The following is a 22,215-nucleotide window of genomic DNA, read 5'->3' as shown; positions in this document are numbered from 1 at the left end:
CCAACCTGGGATAAGTGAAAATAAGGGTTTCACCCATTCACTTTTAATAATTACATGCACTCATCTCAAGAGATCCGTATTCTTGGTTTCTAAAAAAAGTTACTTGGATCAGTCAAGTAAGATATAGCTTATGTAGTACAAGATTCTGTTCTTCAATTAGAACAGCTTGGGAATATGATGGAGTTTGAGAACTTAGGGCTGTTCTTGGTTCACTGACCTAAGATGAGGTGAACGTGGGCGTGTGCTGTGTCACAGGATCCCAGAGATTGCATTATTACCCAGTAAGCAGAGAAAGACACAGCTGTGACATACACATTTATACTTTTGCAAGTGTGAAAATGCTTTGTAGTCAAAAATAAGTGCAATATTTTTAGAGCAATGGGGCTGGTTTCCAAATATTACTGATTATTTTCAAAAACATAGAAGTCTAGCCCATTTAAAGCTATTAGTTCTCAGAGGTAGATATTGAGAGCACAATAAACATCCCATTTGCTTATTTATCATTTAACTTACAAAACATGTTAAGTATTACACATGTCTCAGGAGCTTTCTAGTTCAGCAACATGCACCTAAGATGAAATAACTTGAACATAAAGATGCACTTTAGCTTTTTTAGTGGAGGTGGTGAATTTTTCAGCTTGTGAAAATATACAGTAGCTTCTACTTTTTACTACATAAGTAGGTACCACTACAGAACATTTCCTTCGAACAAAGGGATATTCATTTATGACAAACTTGGGCCCAATATACACAGTTGATAGCATTCCCATTTTTTAAACATTGTAATACTTCCCAAACCTAGAGTTCTCGGAATGTTTGGTTTTCCCTACTAATATGTAGGGTCTTTTTTTCTAGGAACAGCAGTTTCTAATATGTTTGTCATTTTAAAGCCTATTCACTGGAATCCTAGAAGGGGGCCTTGCAGTATTAATTTTGACTTTGATGTCAATTACTTACTAAAATGTAGCTTCTCCTTTTAAATCATTTCATTTGCTGTTCCTTCTTGATCTGAACTTGAAATGAGATATTTCAGGTCATTTTCCATAACTTCACTTGTTTCTTATTTTGGAAACTGAATTTAACTCTACAGTCTCACCACTAAAAACTGCATTTATCTAAATGTACTTTCTTGTTTTTTGGAGACAAATTGGGAAGTGAGCATTAGTGATGGATAGTTGCTGTTAAATGTAGATATTTGACTTACTTAGAATATTAATTGGATTGCAAAAAATGAAAGAGTATTGTAAATGTTCCATCTACAAACTGCAACACCCCCCAAGAGAATTATATTTGAGAAATGTGAAGACAGTTCTCTAAAAGTGCACAATTTTTAAATCCTGTCATTTCAAATTAAATTACATAGTTATCCCAATATACGCAATGAAAACATTTGGTTGAATTCTAATTAAAATAACAAACCAGCATGCAAACTTTTTAATAATAGTTTGCTCTCCTGGAGATGTGCAGGCATCACAATAGTTTAAATGGCATTCATCGGATTGGTTAGTGTAATCAGAGGCTGAAGGAAGTAAGCCAAGGTGGTCGACTGGACAACATTTTTCCTGTAGTAAAAGCTAGAAATACCTAAGAGTGGGGGACAAGGAAGTGAATGAAGAGTGAGTCCCAGTAAACACCGATGTGTGGTTCTGTGTCAGAATCCTGAATTTGGCATTCTGATCATAAGTATCTTGCTGAACAATAACTGGAGTGACTTTGGAGTGTTTCCAGTAATTCCTCTAATCCTTGTTGACAAATGGAGAAAGAAAATTATATCTGGCTAAGAACTTTCTTATGTCTAGTTTCAACAGCAACATGAAGATGCTGGCAGTATTTTGACCAATGCTGTTTTCTTTTCTTTTGTTTATGAAAAGCAATAATACTTAGAAGCATTACTAGTGTAGCAAAAAGGGAGCATCCAAAGAATATTAGAGGCATTTTCTGCAGTAAAAGTAGGCAGAGTGTGCAGGATGCCTTTTCCTTTTGTTGACTACATTTACTTGTAGGCTGTGTGGGAAAGCCATTGTTGCAGATCAGTTGATTGTAGAATTGGACAGAAGCTTTCGCTTTGAATTCGGAAGTGAAGAATCCAAGTTTGGGTTTGGATATTTCATCCGTTAGCTTAAATCCAAAGTAGCCTCTGATGTTGACTTTGTCAATACGATAAGCTGAAAAGGACAACAAAGCTCATGTTAACCGTTCAGTTCTATATGAAATGAAAAGCCATTCTATATTATTTGAAAAAATGAGTGTAAAAACTTCCAGAGGAACAGCCTCCCTGGATTTCTGCAGTTTAAAAAAGTATCTGGTTGCTGTTACTAACAATAAAATTAACATTTTTTTTCTAGAAGTTTTCATGAAATAGAGTATGGCTTCCTGTTCATTAAGATTTCTTGTCACTGCATAGATTTAAGAAGCTCGTCCGATCAGAAGCGTTTGTGTCTCAGACAATTACTGCTTTGTTTATGGCCTCTAAAAATAATTCTTGCTGTCTCTCAATTCTCCTTTTATCATTTCCTTCCTCTCCTCAAATAATAGTTGTGTATATTCCATAGTATTCTAGGCATTTGATGGACTATAATCCTCAGAAACATATAATAGGTTTGTTAAGCTTTGACAACACAAGATTGTTGGTAATTTATGTGATACTTAATACTTTCCCAGCCCTACTCTCTTGCTCTGTTCTACTGTGCCTCATCCTTTTAATACCATTTGTTACCCGTCATGATTAAAATACAGAATTTTTGCAGAATTTCATGAACTTTTCATAAATCAACTCTTCCTTCAAGTTGCTTAAGGTAATCCTTGATGTTCACAATAGTCTTTTGAGATAGATTAAACTGAAACTGGCACTGACTTATTCCATGGCCATAGTCATAGCTGAATAAGGGTACAGAGCCAAGTTACATTAAACCTTGTTAATTCACAGTTAGCCTTATCCCAGGGAGTTACTGTTCTACTAAATGGAACAAAATTAGAAAACGATACCTTTATTCAGTTGCATCAGATTCTTACATTTGCATTTGTTAAGTAAGAAGCAGTCAGCACCATAACCCTATAATGCCATGTCTTTCATTGTTAGTCTTGATTTCCGACTAACGTATCTCAAAGTACAGGTGAAAAAGGGATACGATTACTGAAAAGATACTGGTTGTTGTTGTATTTTATTGTTCTGGTTATTGTTTTATAGATGTATAGATATTTTATAGAAAAAGGACAACTTTTGGCCATATTTAGAAGTAAACACTAGGAGGCAGAAAACAGTCTCCTAGTGACAGGCCCATTGTTTCACAGCAGCACTTCCTTGTAGGCAGCAGCATCCAGACAGGGTCAAAACAGGCAAGAGGGCTGTTACAGCACTGCGGTCCAAACTTCACTGCTTTTGTACATGCCTCAACTGCCATTTTGCCTGTTTTCCCCCACCCCAGTAGGCACTGCTACTTGGCAGAAGTTAAAACCCCAGCCTCTTCAAGTCATGATTAAGAAAGGGGCAAAAGGAAAGATTTCAATTTATTTTTCTTCGATCTGGATATTTTTTGAGAAAATCATCAACTGCGTGATAAAAAATAATTGGCAGTATTGCTCAGAAAACATGGTAGCTGAAGTCAGCTTTATGGCTGACAATCCAAACTGCTTTGGGCGTAACTTCTGCAGAAGTGAGCTACTTTAATTTTAAAAAAAAGGTGGGGGGCAGTGTTTGGCCTGGAATTGCTGAATATAATAGGAACCATCTTTTTCAATTTAGGGCTCACCAGAAGTGCTAGACTATAATCCCATGCTCAGCCAGCACAACACACATAGTTTGACACATCCTCCAGAGAGCAGTAGGGATGGGAAGGCTACTTTAGGATCAAACACACTGCTGTTGTGTCAAGCACAACACAGCAAGTGCGAATGAATCCTTTGCTCCCATTTTAGACAATGTAGGAGGGAGGCCATGTTAGTCTATTGTAGCCAAAAATCAGGCTGGTGTTTTAACCTGTAACTGAGATCATTAATTGATAAGGTACCTGCAGTCTGCCTCACATGTAACTCATTTGCATAATCAAGCTGCTTTCCTCACAAAAGGTTATGCCTTTTAATAAAAATTGGTCAGTCTGAAAAGCTGCTACTGGACATCTTCTGATTTCTATTCTCATTTTGGTCTTTTTGGCTAGAACTGGATATCCAGCAGACTCATGTGCTGCAGGAAAACCTCCTAACAATATTATTCCAGTCAATAAAAATAGTGTACCTCTCCCACATGTGTGTCTCAAGCCAAAATTTCACTCATCTCTTCTGTGCAAATTGATTTATGGAGATTCAATTAAGCAACCCTCTTCAAAGTGTACTGAACAAATGCACAGGGCACTTCTGTACTATTGGTATACTCCTTTTACCATGCACTCACCTTTAAAGGCTTCCTGCACATATTTTTCAATATAGTATTTACGTAACTCGTCGTTGTCTTTAGATTGGTCCTCTACCCCGCTAGCTGTGAGATAAATATCCATGTCACCGTAATGCTTTTTAATCCAGTTCAGGGCTTTGCGTAACCCCCAAGGCACCACTGCTGAGCGAACGGGGGAACTGAGGCAGGTGAAATCTTGCACGAGTTGAACATCCTGATCTAATTCATACCGGCTCCCATTTTTTGATTCGTGGGCCACAAATCTAGTAGTGAAATGATTCACGGCAATGAAATCGGCAGCCCCTTTCACAAGCCGCTTCTCTTTGTTCGTGAAAAAAGGCAAAAAAGAACTGGAAAGGCTTTTGCTATTTTTATAGGTGAGATACTTTCTCATGGCGGGTGGATAGTCCCCCGTCTTCAACAGAGGATCTAAAAACCACGCCATCTCAAACTGGAGGAACCTGTCCGCGGCTTCCAAATGGGTATCGATATAAGGATTGGCAGGTTCCGCCCAATCATAATGCAGAGACAGAGATACTTGTCCCTGTTGGAAAGAACGATACTGTTTATCATATACGTGCCAAGCCATGGCATGAGCTATCAACAAATTGTGAGCTGCTTGATAGGTATCATTACCGCTGCCGTTGTAAATATCACTGAAACGATTGGGCTCGTTAATGGTGATCCAGAATTTAACCAGATCTCCAAATTCCTGGAAGCACTTTTCCGCATAAGTGCTAAATGCCTGGACGGTGGATTGATTCAACCATCCACCGTGTTGAAGTAAAGGGCCTGGTAGGTTCAATGACTGAAGGGTTGGGTAGTACAAGGTGACCACAGGCTTCATGTTGAGTTTGAGTATCTCGCTAATCAGACATCGATAATATCGAAGGACTTCCCGGTTAAGGGACAACACATCACCACTGGGGAGAAGCAGTGACCAATTGAAAGCGAATCTATAATGAGTGACCTTCATTCTTGACAGCAGTTCACGTTGTGTTTTAATGCTGATGAAGTCTGTACACTGAGCTGGCCGGGTTTTCAGTTTCACTCCCTTCACCTGGTAGAATTCACCATCTCCAGAGATGTTCCAGAGATACAGATTGGGATCGCAGAACTGGGGGGAGGAAGCTATGGATTCTGCCTGTAAATGAGAATTAATATTAAAAGAGAATATTGATTTACATACTTGGCTTCTCTCCTTCCCAGTAGATCTAGAACTCATTATTTTAGGTTTATGACATTGACAAGAATAGCTGTAGCATGATCTGAACAGCCTCCCAGTCTTTTCCCCTAATACAGGATTGCCTCTAACAGGAGGAGATTTAGCATCTTCAAATTGCAACAATTCTGAGGCAACCTATGCAGTTGCTGGTCCATATCTTGATTCAACCATTGTGGCAGGTCATGGATGAAGGATGATAAGTCAATACATCTCGGCAAAGTCATATAAAAAGATGAGCTGGGATGTTAACAATCTGCAAATTACATCCAGCTTTTTTTTTCCCCCCCATCAGATGCAGGTGAAGCTTGGGGTGTCCTGAATCAATGTTTGGACAAGACAACATACTGTATGAAGGATAAGAGATCAATATATCTAGGCAAGGTCGAGGTATTGTTGGTGGACAGTTAATCCACATAGATAAATGGATTTCAACCTGTTCTGGAAGGGATTGCATGTTCTTTAAATAGAGATGGGGAACCTTCTCCAGCTGTTGCTTAACCAGTTTTTACCCACCCCCCTACCCATAGTTGGGATGCTTGCTTTAGTTTGCTTACCTTGATAACTGATTCTGTCACACCCCAGGAGAAATCACTAGGAAACTGGCCATGGAAAGTTGGGGTTGATTCCTTCACAGGAAAGCCATTCTCCTGAATGATTTGCTTATAATAAAACGCAGATGACTTCGGAATCCGCTCCTTCTCTTTACTATCAAACTCTACATAAAACAAACCTCGTCTGTTGTTGAAAGCGTGTTGCCATTCAAATCCATCCAAGAGGGACCAAGCCGTATAACCAAACACATCAATCTGATCGTATTTAATAGCTGCATAAAGCAAATAAGTAAAAATCGTCGAATTAACAAACCCAGACCAAGACGTACATACACCATAAATGTAAACCAGTAAGGAGGGGTTGAAGCAGGATTTCTCTTAGCAACTTCCTGGTTTGTTCATCTAGTTCCCATCTAAGGAATTATTTTTATTTTTGATTGACAACTGTATTCCCTCCAAGAGTAGTCTGGGTGGAGCCAGCAGCCTTTTCCCCTTTTTTGTTCTTTTTTTCGCCCCACCTCTGGCGAACAGCTACGGAAGGCATAGATTATTTTTGTCACCAAAGATCTAGGCCAGTGTTTCTTAAAATTTTGGCTCTCAAGACTCCTTCCCACTTTTAAAAATTATGGAGGACCCCAAAAGAGTTATATTTATCAATATTTACCATATTAAAAATTAAAATTGACACATTTGTAGAATATTTATTGAATCATGTAAAAAAATTAAACCCATTAGATATTAACATATTTTTCAGAAAAAAACATTTTTAACAAAAAATAATGTGAAAGGAACATGGTTTAAAATTTTTGCAAATATCTTCAATATCTGGCAAATAATTTTGATTTTGTGGATCCCTGAGAGGGTCTTGGGGGACCCCAGTAGTCCTTGGACCACAGTTTAAGAAACACTGATCTAGACTAATTGCCTCCAAGAGCTTTTAATTTAGGTCAAGGGCTGTGGGACGCTCTCTTCTAATCTATCATCAACCACTTGTCCCCAGATTTTTCCTCTCTATAGACTGGAGGGATTTTCTTTAGGACTGCAGTGGGAAAGAAGGAAATTTGCATGCTTCAATTGATTATTTTACCTATTGGCCTCTTAGCTGATACTACCTGTATTACATTCTGCAAAGTTAGATACAGTGTTGAATTTGCCATCGCATGTAGTTGACACCTCTATTTTCCATACTGTCATATTTAAGTGACACTTTCAACATGACTGACCACTTTCAAATCCCGCAATCTCTTTACAAACCTTGCAAAACCTTATTAATAAAGTTCTTCATTAAGTAAATAACCGTAGTATCTTCTGTTTTTACATCTTTATTGGTGAACCATCCATTTTCAGCGATCAAGATTCTAGGATTATTATATTCCAATTTAATCCAATTCAGTACTCCTCTCAAGTCGAGTGAGAAAATTTGTCCCATTTTTGGCAGCTTGCCTGGAGGTATAAAATTATTTGGGCCTAAAGAAAATGCAAAGAAATCAGCAGTTCCTTTAAAATGTTTTTTTTCAGTTGGAGTGGCATTTGGTAGAACAGAGGCAAGTTCGATCTTCATCTCTTCAGGGTAATCTCCATCTCCATGTATTGGCTTGGCAAACCAACCTAGCACTTTCTGCATGGACAGTTGACACTTTTTAATATCTGATTCATCATTGATTTTATTTGGTTCAATCCAGTGGGATCCCAATGTGATTGATAAAAAACCTCTCTGATGGGGTCGAAAATGTTGGTCGTAATTATGCCAGACTTTTGCATGAGCCTAAAGAAGAAAAATACATTTGGAGTTTAAAAGTATTAGTGATGTTAATTGCAGTTTTTGCAGAGCTACAAGTATACTTGGTAGATGTAAATATTAAAATCCATGTATTTATTATTGCTTATTAAATCACAATTTTTTAATGACAAAGACACTTGAGCTACCTTTAAGACAAACAGGTCGATTATGATACAGGACTTTATGAGCTAGTATTCAATCTATCTAATTAATTACCTGAAAGCTCCAAGCACAATAAATTTGTTAGTTCATTCGTTTGGAATTTATTGCTCTAGAAAGATTTTATATATCGGTATAGGGATCAGAGGGGGTGTGGTGGCTCAGTGGTTAAGACGCCAAGCTTGTTGACTGGAAGTTTGCAAGTTTGGCAGTTCAAGACCCGAGCGCCGCGTGATGGAGTGAGCTCCTGCACTCGCCCCAGCTCTTGCCAACCTAGCAATTTGAAAGCATTCAAATGCAAGTCGATAAATAGGTACCACTTCGGCAGGAAAGTAACAGCGTTCCGTGACTGTCATGCCGGCCACATGATCGCAGAAGTGTCTTTGGACAGTATGGGCTCTTCGGCCATAAAACGGAGATGAGCATCGCCACCTAGTGTCAGACACGACTAAAAGGGAACCTTTACCTTTATAGGGATTGGGATATATTATTTCCATGAACTAAGCTGTATTCTTAGGAATATAATCAGAAATTTGGAACAGCTCTGGTAGATCAAGAATAAGCAGGTGTTATACATGGGAATCTACTGATAGCTCTCTGAATGATTAGTAGCAAAATGATAAAGACTTCTGACTTCTAAATGTCAAAGTCTCCTTCAACTGACCCTCAGTGATTTCATGGACACATCCATGATTTCTTGGCAACAGTACAGAACTTGTTTGCCACTATATACTTTTGGGATGTTTATTCAACTTCCCATTCTAGCCTCCAGTTCTCTTACCCAACTATTAACTGAGTCTGACCTTAACTTTTTGAGATCAACCAAACTGACTATATGCTACCACCAAATTGGGCTATAAAGCAGTAACAATTTCAAAATTACCTTACTCTGACCTCTTCTGCATTCTAGTTAACTAAATTCTCCTAAATGTTATGCGAGTTCCCAAATACCAAATCTTTTGTGCGGTCGTGTGTACCCATCTATATCATTATTGTTGTTTATTCATTCAGTCGCTTCCAACTCTTCGTGACTTCATGGACCAGCCCACGCCAGAGCTTCCTGTCGGTCGTCAACATCCCCAGCTCCCCCAGGGACGAGTCCGTCACCTCTAGAATATCATCCATCCACCTTGCCCTTGGTCGGCCCCTCTTCCTTTTGCCCTCCACTCTCCCTAACATCAGCATCTTCTCCAGGGTGTCCTGTCTTCTCATTATATGGCCAAAGTGTTTCAGTTTGGCCTTTAATATCATTCCCTCAAGTGAGCAGTCTGGCTTTATTTCCTGGAGGATGGACTGGTTTGATCTTCTTGCAGTCCAAGGCACTCTCAGAATTTTCCTCCAACACCACAGTTCAAAAGCATCGATCTTCCTTCTCTCAGCCTTCCTTATGGTCCAGCTCTCACAGCCATATGTTACTACGGGGAACACCATTGCTTTAACTATGCGGACCTTTGTTGTCAGTGTGATGTCTCTGCTCTTAACTATTTGATCGAGATTTGTCATTGCTCTTCTCCCAAGGATTAAGCGTCTTCTGATTTCCTGACTGCAGTCAGCAACTGCAGTAATCTTTGCACCTAGGAATACAAAGTCACTGCTTCTACATTTTCTCCCTCTATTTGCCAGTTATCAATCAAGCTGGTTGCCATAATCTTGGTTTTTTTGAGGTTTAGCTGCAAGCCAGCTTTTGCACTTTCTTCTTTCACCTTCATCATAAGGCTCCTCAGTTCCTCTTCGCTTTCAGCCATCGAAGTGGTATCATCTGCATATCTGAAATTGTTAATGTTTCTTCCAGAGATTTTAACCCCAGCCTTGGATTCCTCAAGCCCAGCATGTCGCATGATGTGTTCTGCATACAAGTTGAATAGGTAGGGTGAGAGTATACAGCCCTGCCGTACTCCTTTCCCAATCTTAAACCAGTCCGTTGTTCCGTGGTCTGTTCTTACTGTTGCTACTTGGTCGTTATACAGATTCTTCAGGAGGCATACAAGATGACTTGGTATCCCCATACCACTAAGAACTTGCCACAATTTGTTATGGTCCACACAGTCAAAGGCTTTAGAATAGTCAATAAAACAGAAATAGATGTTTTTCTGAAACTCCCTGGCCTTTTCCATTATCCATCGGATATTGGCAATTTGGTCCCTAGTTCCTCTGCCTTTTCTAAACCCAGCTTGTACATCTGGCAATTCTCACTCCATGAATTGCTGAAGTCTACCTTGCAGGATCTTGAGCATTACCTTACTGGCATGTGAAATGAGTGCCACTGTTCAATAGTTTGAACATTCTTTAGTGTTTCCCTTTTTTGGTATGGGGATATAAGTTGATTTTTTCCAATCTGATGGCCATTCTATCATTATTATAGGTAATGAAAAATATTCTACTTATTGTTCCATTCCTTATGCATATTCTGTTATTTGGAACTCTGAAGTCCCATACTGTCCGTTACTGCAAACCAAGTATTTATATGTAGGAAAAATGAAGTTCTTGCCTCTTAAGAGTGGTATGGGTCTAAATTATCTTCCCCCAACCTGATGTTCTCCAAATATGTCAGAACTATAACATCCACATTGATATCATAATGTTAATTAAAGACTGACTACTTGGTGATTTAATTTGGGCTGAGTTTGGAACAGGAAAAGGGCTAAGTATCCTTTCGGATTTTTTGTTCAAAACTGCATCTCCCCAATTGCAAGAAAAAGGAGTGGGGAACAGTTCATTTATGTACATGCATGCAATGTATAATTTCCCCTGACCTACCCCCCACCTCCCAAAAATCTAAGAGTAGATTAGTGCAAATGTCAGAAATTACAAGCTGCTGATAAACTCACAGTATGGCAAGGATTAGCATTTAAAGAACAGATTGTGGATTTTGTGCACACTGCAAGTGAAAAATGCTGCAAGCATGTAAGTGGTTGTGATGAACTTCCAAACAGAATTTCAACCTTTCTGGAATTCTGTGGTGGTACTGACCTAAAACTTGCTGCTTGAGGGGAAGAAATATGGATCCCCCTCAAACTCCACATAGAGAAGGATGTATGGTTTTCTTTTTTTCCAACAACAATCAGACAGCATCATAATCCATCACTTCTCAAAGCCACAATATAGGCTAAGGGTTACTAACACATTACAGGCTACATACTGCAGGAGGAAAGTATCAGAGGAATGTCTCTGGAGGTTGCCAACACTGTCACCACATCTCCCAGCACTTGGTACCTGGGATGATCACCTTGTTCTGCCAAATGATAGGGCTGGCTCTGCAAAATTAGAACTAAAAGAGGTGAGAATTTCTCCACTAGAGCACATTCATAACAGGAGAAACTGCCTTGTCTCATGATGATCTTCACTCGCTATCAACTCTCCAACAGGGCCAGGCCTATGGAAATCACTGGCATATAGTGATTTTAGTAAGCTTTCCCATCAGAGACAAAGGGTACTTTGATGCTCATGACACGAAGTCTAAGAATGCCTCTAAACAATGAACTTGTAATAAACTATTTCACATTTGCTGACTCTGAATGGCACAGCAAAACTTGGCAGATGAAGTGGACATCTTATCTAATCAAATGGAACAGTTGCTATGCCCTCCATCTTCTAGTAAATAATGTATGATTTAACCCTGAATTTGTCTAGAGTTTAAAATGTCAGTCCCTCCCTTCAGTATTAGGGCTCCCTGACTTCTTGGGGCTGGTGGACATATTTGACTTTTGAGAACTTGTCTTCAATGTTCTCACAAAGTGGGTAGTGGAACAGTTGGAGTGCACTAGAGCAGTGTTTTTCAAACCTGGCAACTTTAAGATGATGGACTTCAACTCCCAGAATGCATGCTGGCTGAGGAATTCTGGGAGTTGAAGTCCACACAACTTAAAAGTTGCCAGGTTTGAAAAACAGTGCCCTAGAGGGTGAATGTAGAAGCCCCAAAGCTGACTTATGCTTCCCAGGACTCTTCCTTCCTCTTCACCTTGTCTTTTTAAAGCAGAAGAAAACATTTTCAAACCATGTCCTGGGTTGCAGTGTACCCACCATTTTTTTACTTGAAACTTCTTCTCAGTTTTGCACTAGGTTTTTCACAGATTCATTTTTAATTAAAAGACTTTTTAAAAAAATAAAAGTCAAATGTGACAAGGAACATGGCCACTCCACCTGGGGCACCTCAGGAGTCCATGGTCATGAAAGTAAAACATCGTGGAAGAACAGTGGCACATAAAAAAACAAAAAGCTCTTGGGACAGGCTGAAGGTTGATTATAAGGTTTCTGGGAAATATATTTGATTTAGAGGAGGCAATTTGACCTCTTCTCCCTAGATGAAGGCATCTACGTGATTATTTGTGTGGTTTAAGTGCAATCCTTTGCTTTGGGATAAAGGGGTGGCCCTTTACAGTACATACAAAGGAAATATGACAGGTGTTGGGAAAGCCTTCTCCAACTCCAACATCAGTGGCTCAGCAAAGCAAGCCTACTTAAACAATTATTTTGAAAGTTTTATCAGTATATCCTTCCCAGAGCAGGATGTACCTCATTAGAGTGGCAGAACAGGAACCGGAACTAGGACAGCTGTCAGCCTTGAGGAAACATTGCAGAATGATAGGTGTGGAACCAACAAGTATCAACCCTTGTAGTTTTAGTTTCCAGCATGATAACCTTTTTCAGAGCATTTATCCAAGGTCTCGACATTCACATTAACCTTTGAGATGGAGAAAAACCCTGCTTCTACCATCAACAAATGAATCACACCGCTCATTAAACTTAATGAGTGGCTCTGCATCTGTCCCTTCTGAAAATAACATGGAGTAACTCTTATATGTATGTCTCTGAATGCTTCGAAAGATACACAGGATTGAGAGAAATAAACAGGGAGATGGTGGGCACTCTAACAACTTGACACCAAGTCTTGACTTATACTTCCATTTGGATTCTACAGAAGTCGCTCCAAGCTGGTGTGTCTCAAATACATTGCTACAACTCCCAGAATTCCCAATCTTGTGGTCAATACGGAGAATTTTGGGAGATGTGATACCAAAATCAATTATAGAAGTCTAGATTCATCTGCCAACCCCTCCCTTCCCCCCAACTGCTGCTTAATACTTTATTTGTTTGACATCTTGATGGCAAGGCAAAATCTTAAGTAAACAATGGAAGTATAATCAGTAAATAACAGCATAGTCTAGTACTGACGCCATTAATTTTTGCATGTCTTCTTGCTCCTAGTCAGTCCATTCACACCAGTTAACAATTAGGAAAGCTGAATAATCAGGAATATATTCCTTAACTAATATTATTCTCTAAAGCAGTGTTTCTCAACCTTGGCAACTTTAAGACATGTTCTTGCATAGGAAGGCCTGACCCAAGTGCACCTGTTTTATCCACTGCATTTAATGTATTTGTGCAGAAGTCCTACTCCTGCATGAACTAGCACTTATTCTCAGATACGCATGCGTACAACTACGGCCTTAAAACCCTTTCCAAATACTGTGTATGTGGAATTTGCCATGTAACAGTTAATTACTGTTGACTGTTGATTAACAGTCTGAGCAGAGGCAAAAGTTTATCTTGCGCTGTGTTCCCCATTGTGCAAGAGAAACTGGGCTAGTTCACCAAGTCCTATCTTTGACACTAACTAAGCCAAGGATCTACTCAAGATGTTACCTTTCCAAGAAGCAAAGGTCTTACCCCAGCTGGAAACTATGGAGCATCTACTAACTTCAATGATTATTAGATTAATTAAGTTTTTACCTGCATGTTATTGTAAGCAGTTAAAAACAAGCACTTTTTAATACATTTCAGGCCCCTCCCTCCCTTCCTTCCTGGAATACCATTGTGGAGGGGAGACGAATGGAATGGAGTGTCATGAAAATGGCTGAGAAGCATCCAGAAACAGGAGCTTTTCACAAGTCTGCTTTTGTTAATACATTTCAAAGGTCTCCTGAGTCTACTCAGGATTAAGTTGCTTTGCCCTGGCTTAACCTGACCACTTCTGGCAATAGGACGCTACAGCAGAAGGACAATGAGCTCTACCTGCTTGAGTCAGTTGTGGAATCAAAGAAAGTGCAAAGCAGCAAAACAAGTCTGCTTGTAAGACCCTTGTAGATTGTTTATCTGGACCTGCTTCCACCCAGAAAGATAAGTCTATAAGAGAACAGATGGGTTTTGCTTATCCATCAGACAACTCCTACTTTATTACTTTGTGCGAAATGTTTAGTGAGCAAGAATCTAAGAAGTGGGTATTTGCCCTACAATGGCTTCATAATCCTTGAGATTTCTTTGTAGAGTTCTTCCATATCTTATGATAAGGTAGAGGTAAATCATTCATTGGTCTGAAGGCCTCTAGTCAGATTAAATAAAGATGTCTTGCCTCAATGTTATTGCAGATGCACAGTAAACATGGTGATTATTTTCCTAATTTGCTTATCAGCAAAATCTGTTGAGAAATTGGATGCCGGCCATTGACTCATTCTATCTGAGAAAGAAACTTCTCACAATAGCTTGGTTTGCACATCATACCAAGCCATGGTTTGTCTTATTTATGATATATCGAATAAACCTATTATGGCTTGGGTTCACACAACATGCTAAGCCACAAACCATTGTTATAGCCACAGCATTCTGTTCACACGTTTTCACTCTCTCCCTAAGTGCTTTTGACCACATTTAGGTCACTTCTGTTGTGGGAATTTGTCCTGAGGAAAGACTGATACTTAATGGGCTGATGACATAACAGACCTAATGGATCAGTACCGAAGGTCCATCTAATTCAGCATCCTGTTACCCACAATATTCAGCTGGATGATCCTGCCAGGACCACATGTGGTCCATGAAAGCAATAGTCCCCTTTTGCTTCTGTTCCCCAGCAACTGGTGTTCAGTGATTCTGAACCCTAAAGTTTCCATGTAATAATCAATATGAATAGCTATAACTAATAACCATTGACTGGGCTATCCTCCATACATTGGTTTAATTTCCTCTCAGAGTTAGGTTAGTTGGTTTTCCCACATCTTGCATTAGATGGTCACACCATCATTTTGCCAGCTGTGACAACTCCTAGAATGCTCACTTATCAGACCAATATTGTCCCAGCATACCTGGAAGGCACTGATGGAGAAGGCATCTCTGAGAAATACTTTTACACAAATGTTGTTTGATCAGTTATTTCAGTTTGGGCTAGGTCTAGAGCAATCCCCCTCACTTATCAAGCCAGAGGTGGAACAGGACTTGGAAGTGTTGCATGCCAATGATCTACCTGGAGAAGAGGCCAACCTATCTTGTCTAAGAGAAAGGACTTCCATCATGTAGACTGGCTTCAGTGCTGGTGTGGGACAGCTTGTTTGGCTGCACCTGAGGGAAGCAGACTAAATTAGAAATCCAGGGCAGGCTTAGCTGAGTTCTGCCCTCCACCATTTCCTTAGCAACTGTTTACCAGTCAGGTGTCTGGTATCCATGCATTTGAACAAGTCCTGCCAGACAACAGTGGTGCCAGTGTGCACCAATGAACAGAGGACAGCATGCTCAAAGGCAATAGGTGATGCCTGTTGCAGTGCGGGGATGATCTGGCAGCTTCTCTGCATGCTCCCTCACTTAGATGCCTTTTCCTAGAATGCTGTGGTGTGCTGGCAAGAAAGTGTCCAGGTAAGACAGCCACTTAGCCAGCAACAATCTAGCAATTGGAATGACTTTGCCTCCACAAATGCAGTCTCTAAATGTCCTTGCAAATATTCTAATTTGCAGATATCTTTTTTAAAAATACCAGTGTGGGGTAACTAACAAAACAGACATACCCTCTCTGCATGGGAAAACAACCTTAACAGACTTGTCCATATATTTAACAACCCAACAATATGGAAGCAATTTCTTATTGCTGCCTTCTGGGGTGTCCCCCTGCCGGCCACTGGCCCCCAAGTCTAGTTTACAAACAGGATGTTATCTGGAGGTCTCCCATTCAAGGGCTAAGTAGGATAAGCAGGCTTGAATCTGCTTCATTTCCAAACCCAGAGAAAGCGAGGTGCTACAAAGTAGGACGTTCAGAAAAAGCCCAGGTGACTGCTTTCACCATTGTTGGCAAAACAATTTTTATCTGATTTGATCACCTGGTGTCAGGTGCAGAGAATCTCACCAACCAACTTCAAACGGAGTTCAAAACAAGGCAAAGGGTAAAGTCTTTGTTGACTGCAGTGTGACTTCTGCTGGAAGTCATGAACAGGTACGAGTTTTCTTACCAAAAATATAGACGTGGTTTGCTGCTGCCTTCTTCAAGAATGCCTTTTAACTTCCAAGTGTAGCCAACAAACCTGGGAATTCCTGGTGGTCTCCCATCCAAGTACTAATCATGTTTGACCCTGCTTAGCTTTTTCAAGATTTAAAACAGGTAGACATTGCCCTATGCAGAGGGGGGGGGGGAGTTTGCCACAAAAGAGCGGTGCGTGTTGTTTTAATTTCCATTTGGCATCTGAGCTGATTTTGTTTTGGAATCAACAAAGCTGTGCTTCCTGTGGCAGCTCTTCCATTCTTTCTCATCTTGAATATATTTCTCACCTTTCATATATAGAAAGTCTATATAAATGTGAGGAATGAATGGATAAAGATGTTTTTAAAAAAGATTTTCAGTTTTTAAAATTTTTAAAGATGAAACACACTGTAAGGGTTATGGAAAAGCATCTGCATCAGTCTGGGAAATAGACAAGAGCTTGCATCTCATTTTCTTGGTCCAGAATGAGACTGGCCCTGGAAATTCCTCACTTGTTTCAAATGCAACCAAGTTCACTCCTTCTTCTCTAAACTTATTGGCTTGAGGGATCCAGTTTTTAGGGAGGATTTGGGGGGTTGAAGAGCAAAATGGGTGCAGGAGTGCCTGCCAGCAGCACCCCATTCCAAATCTTGTGATGCTAGCCACACAGTGACTAACCCGTGCTGTGCTTAACTAGCCACAAAAGGTTGGGTTCGTGCACTGTGGTGGGCTATAACCACGGTTGACCAATCATGGTGGCTGAATCCATGCTTTCTGGTAAGCCCAAACCAAACAAACCACTTTGGGGCTAAAATCTGTGGCCCTCCCATTAACAGCACTTTGTGACTTGCACCTTCACATGCAAAGAAGGCAATGTGACAGAATGCAATTTTGGTATGTAGCTGGCTTTGGATTTCCATGAGCACATCATCCTTTGATGTTGCAGCCATTGAGTAATGAACATGCAGATGGAAGCCAACTAGCCCCTACCTCTTTCACATGTACTTTTTGTTCAGCCACGTGGAAGAATCTTTTCTAGGGACTGTTCCTGAAATTCTTCCGTCACCTGGATGACAGGTAAATTTTGTTTTTGAACCCTAAACATCAGCATGAGAGAAAACATGGATGTCTATACAGACAGGCTGTGATTTTTTTCCCCCAAGGGCATGTTATGTCTTTGTTTTTGAAGACTGATTTAAAGGTTAGTGGAATAACAGGGTTTTATTGACTTCTTCCAAGACTGTCAACCTTTTAGGAGTATGACTGTCTCCAGCATCATCAGCACTTTAGTTCTACAGTCCAAACTATCAATCTGGGGTGGGAAAAAGAGTGTGGAGAAAGTGAATACAACAGTTCCAGTTGTGATATTGATGGCCCTCCAGCAAGGTACATGTTTGTATTCTTGTGCCAGAGGTCCAATTTTGATGAAGAATGCAAGGTAGAAGATGAGCAGTTTTAACCTTCAGATCTATTAGTTTTAATTGGAAAGAGGCAGGCAGGATGGGCTTCATGTAGGAGATCTAATTGCAATGCAAAGATTTGCAACATCTCTTTAGAGTGTGGTTATTCTTTCTCTTCTAAGGGATTAAGGTATCTAGGGAAGTGTAATTATAAGTTTCAGAAAGAGTTTAGTTCTGATTAGAAGCAGTATTATTTGCATCTTGAAAAGAATGAAGGTTATCCTGATACAGCACCTCTGTTCATGTATGATGCCATGTCAGTGTGATTGCACCATATTTCCATTCTACTAAGTAGCAGAGAAACTTCAAAAATGCAGACTATATGGGTTTGATGCAATATCTGAATTAGCTCTCTGATTTTATAAACATTAATTCAGACACACAGAGTAACATCTTTAGGGAGTACAATTCAAGTGAGTGGGAAATACCTTAAGTAAAAAAAATACCTGGAGGCAGGACAAGCTTGACGTCATATTGAAGTTCTTAAATATTGACAAGTTTATCTTCAAACAATTAAAAAGAATGTGTGAGATTAGCAAGGGGGCCACAATCTGCACTGAGATTTTACCACCCCAGAATTATGTATTTATGATTCCTTCCTTTAGTCAGAATTCTAGAACGATCAGTTATGGTTTTTGGGCTCATCAAATAATCTCAACATTTCTAGAGCTCTGATTATGGAAGGACCAAAGGAAAATGCAATCTTTTCGGTAGACGACAAAAATCAGGGATGAATTCCAACTAAAATATAGCACTGTTAAGATTGATGCGAGTCTGGTATCTCCTTAGCTTTCTAGTAAAACAGATGGTGCAATTATATTGGCCAACAAAGCTGATTTAGTTTATCCAAGAAATATAAATTTCTGTAAGAAAGCAAGAAATACATTTCATGTGCAAAAACTGTATAGAAGCATTACTTGTCCTCTTCCTACTGTCCTCTCTCATTCTTATAACTTCCTTTGCTGCTATTATTTGCTGCAGTAACACTTTCTCTCTTAAAGCAAAATCTCTCTCTACCATACCTTGATCAGATTATGTCCTACCACGTAGGCGGCTTCTTCACGCCTCTCTCCAGGTGCATGAAGCCCGGTGCCATATCCATGCCAGGCAATTAGATAAGGGTTGTGGATTGTAATCCAGTACTTCACACGATCTCCAAAGGCTTGGAAACAAAAAGTGGCATAATCATTGAAAATATCAATGAGGGAGTCATTTTCCCAGCCCCCATATTTTTCTTGCAATGCCCAAGGCAAATCCCAGTGGTAGAGAGTGACTACAGGTTCAATGTGTCTGTGGATAAGAGCATCTAGGAGACGGTTGTAGTAGCTGAGTCCTTTTTCATTGACAGCTGTTACCATCCCCGTAGGAAATAGCCTTGGCCACGAAATGGAAAACTCATAAGAAGAAACTCTCAAAAAACTCAGAGCAGTTAAGTCTTTTTCCAGAAAAGTGTAGCTGTCACTCGAGTCCTCCATTCTGGAAGCATCCTTGAGGTGTGAATGAAGGAAATGTTCCCATATTGAGGGACCCTTTCCATCCTCGTGCTGACTCCCCTCCACCTGAAACGCGCTGGTCCCCACTCCCCAGAGGAAATTTGGAGGAAACGTGTCATGCAAAAACAACTGCGTTTCATTCACAGGACTTAAATTGGGGTCCTTTTCCCACACAGAACTTCCATTCCTGTGAAATCCAGGAACGGATGGTATGAAAACTAAAGCCCATAAGGCTATGGGTCCTTTCAGATGCCAGCAAGCCATCGTATCCCTCCGGAGCAGATGCTAGAAGTCACATTTCTTTTTAGAGGCTGCTGAAAATGGATTCCTGGATTCCTGCTGCATAGCTTGTCTTCGTTTGCCCCTCGTCCCTGTAGTGTCTTATCAAAGCTTCAATAAAAGGGTTGTGACCATAGAAGCCCTGTTAATAATTAGCCGGAACTACAGGACTTAGGATCAGTCATGAACTGCAAGGCAGACTCTGGATGCTCTGCTTCTTCTGGCCACCGGGGAACGCCGGTGGGATAATCCTGAATGCTCCCCAGTCAATTTATAGCTGCTTCGGAGTATGTGAAACATCCATTGCAGTAGCTTCAGCTGTCAGAAGATGCTAACTGTTGATGTGATTATATTTAAGGGGAATAGAAAGTAATTGTGTTTGAGACACAATGGCCTCAAATAAGGAATCAGCTGCCACTTTTTAACCTGTGCTCAGTCAGAGAGAAGGGCAGCTGTAAGGACAAAAGCTGAAACGGATAACAAAAAACCTTCAGCTCTTGAGGTTTACAAGGTATGAGGTTTGTCAGCAGTAGTTTGTATCTCTGGATGCTGAAACTGTTTGTGGTCTTGGCAGTATCTGCACAAAAGTGGATGGGTGTCGGTATCCTCAGGATGTTATCATTGGCTTGAATGCATGCATGCACCCCAAAACAAGCCAATCTTCATTTTTCCCCCACACTGTCAGTTGAGGCAGAAAAGGTTCTCTCTTTAAATCTGACATCAGGCAAATCCGTGTCCATTTTCTGGATTTATAAGTGTTTTTTTTTCTTTTTTGGAATATACATTTATTTATTTGTCAAATATGTAAGGCCGCCTGACTTCATAAAGACTCTGGGCAGTGTACAACATTTACAGGAAATAATATAGCAGGAAACAACTTCACAGATGACAAATTAAAACAAAACAGATAAAATCTACAATCTACAATCCTGCTTGTTCGTTACTCTGGAGAATTAATACAAAGATGGCTCTCTGCTAACGTGCAGGTATAAGAACGTTGTGTGAAATGTGTCCTGCAGATTTTATCAACACATATCCCCACCTACGTGTCTATCCTTTATAAGAAGGATGCTATCCTGGAATAGAAATATACAGTTGCTACCCACAATGACATATTTTCCAGCACGTTTTAAACAAAGAAAAAAAGTCAGGGGGCTCCTGCAATAGGCACTTTGAGGCCTCTAGTCTTCCAGCCTACCACCTGAGGTGTTCCACTACACTGTGGTTAAGCGTAACATGGCTTGCTATGTTGCATGAACTCACTTGCTAGAAACTCTCCAGACTCTTGAGACAGAGATATTTCACATCATCTCCAGAGTGAGAGATACAAAAGCAGAAGCAATCTCCCCCTTCCCCCCACCACCCAAGGACTGAATAGGGAACTTTCCAAATGGAACCATAAATCAAGTTTTCTGTCTTACCAATATGAATTAGTATTAATATTCCTCTTATCTCCTCTTTTGAATATAGAATGACTGACTCCATTCCAGTTCCAGTTTCATGTTGTAAATGAGGTTAATGAATACCTTTTATAAATATGAGCTGGGACCATTTTGAATGGTGATAGCATTTTCTTTCCAGGTAGGGATCTCCCCAAGGTATGGTTCAACATTGCACAAAGCCATGAGGAGTTTGTGGGTGTGTGATTTATAGCTTTTTGTAGCCTTTTAGCATCTTTTTTTCCAAAGCCCCCTCCAGCTCTTCTGCATTTCAGCTTCTCTGGCCCAACCAACACTGGCTGGCATTTGTGGAACAGATGCCTCTCTAAATGTCAAAAGGTGGCCAAGTGACTTCCTCCCAAGGTGTTTTTAATACTGCTGATCCTAACCCTAGTTTATGAGAACCAGTTTGGGGCAGTGGTCAAGGCAGCAGGCTAGACACTGGGAGGCCATGAGTTCTAGTCCCACCTTAGGAACAAAACATGATCCGAGTCTCATCAGCCAAGGAATGTTGGTTGGCAGGGTCCAGGAGATACGCCTTTTCTGCTGTAGTGCCTGCCCTCTGGAATAGTCTTCCTCCTGAGATTAGGATGACCCTGACCCTTTTGGCTTTTCGGAAGGCCTCGAAGACCTGGCTCTGTGCCCCATTACCTGGCTATTTGTATTCAATTTCTTTTGTACTGTTTTAATTGTTTAACTGTTTTTATGATCTTAGCCACCCAGAGTCACTGGTTTGAGGTGGGCGGCTATATAAACTGAAGGAAGGAAGGAAGGAAGGGCTAGCCAGCTGGTGACCTTGGGCCAGTCACTTTCTCTCAGTCCTAGGAAGGAGGCAATGGCAAACTCCTCCTGAAATCTTGCCAAGAAACTGCAGGGACTTGTCCAACCAGTTGCCAGGAGTCAAAACTGACTGGAAGGCCCATCCATCCATTTAACTAGAGCCACCCCATCTAGGCTGCCAAACCGCAGCGGGCCATTAGTGGGAAGCAAAACAGCTCCACCTTGCGACTCCCTAGCGGCCGACCGGAGGACGGCAGCCGTTTCTTCGGCTTCTCCGTTCACCCTGGCCCGCTCTCGAACACGAGCCAGCTCTTCCTCACGGTCGACAGCGGCCCACGGGCACGGCGGAGGTGGGGCGGGGGTAGGAGAGCATCCACTCAACCGTAGACCTAGGAAGCGGCCGAACCCAGAAACCCTCCGCGCCCTCCCAGCCTCCGCCTCTCTCAC

The 22,215-nt window shown here is 40.7% G+C and overlaps 1 protein-coding gene across 1 annotated transcript; it reads right to left on the bottom strand.

The window, feature by feature from the left end:
• Positions 1-229: 229 nt before the first annotated feature.
• Positions 230-19,706, bottom strand: KLB (klotho beta). The gene is made up of 5 exons (XM_063310700.1): positions 18,800-19,706; positions 7,418-7,928; positions 6,167-6,435; positions 4,388-5,531; positions 230-2,165 (listed from the first exon to the last, which is right to left on the bottom strand). The coding sequence occupies exons 1-5, from the start codon at positions 19,532-19,534 to the stop codon at positions 1,768-1,770; spliced, it is 3,057 nt and encodes a 1,018-aa protein (XP_063166770.1). The 5' UTR covers positions 19,535-19,706; the 3' UTR covers positions 230-1,767.
• Between the last annotated feature and the right edge of the window lie 2,509 nt (positions 19,707-22,215).

Source organism: Candoia aspera, chromosome 8 (assembly GCF_035149785.1).
Source record: "Candoia aspera isolate rCanAsp1 chromosome 8, rCanAsp1.hap2, whole genome shotgun sequence".
In the NCBI taxonomy this organism is placed as follows: domain Eukaryota; kingdom Metazoa; phylum Chordata; class Lepidosauria; order Squamata; family Boidae; genus Candoia; species Candoia aspera.
Note: the sequence above shows the minus strand (reverse complement) of the source record. Positions and strands in the feature narration are given on the sequence as shown.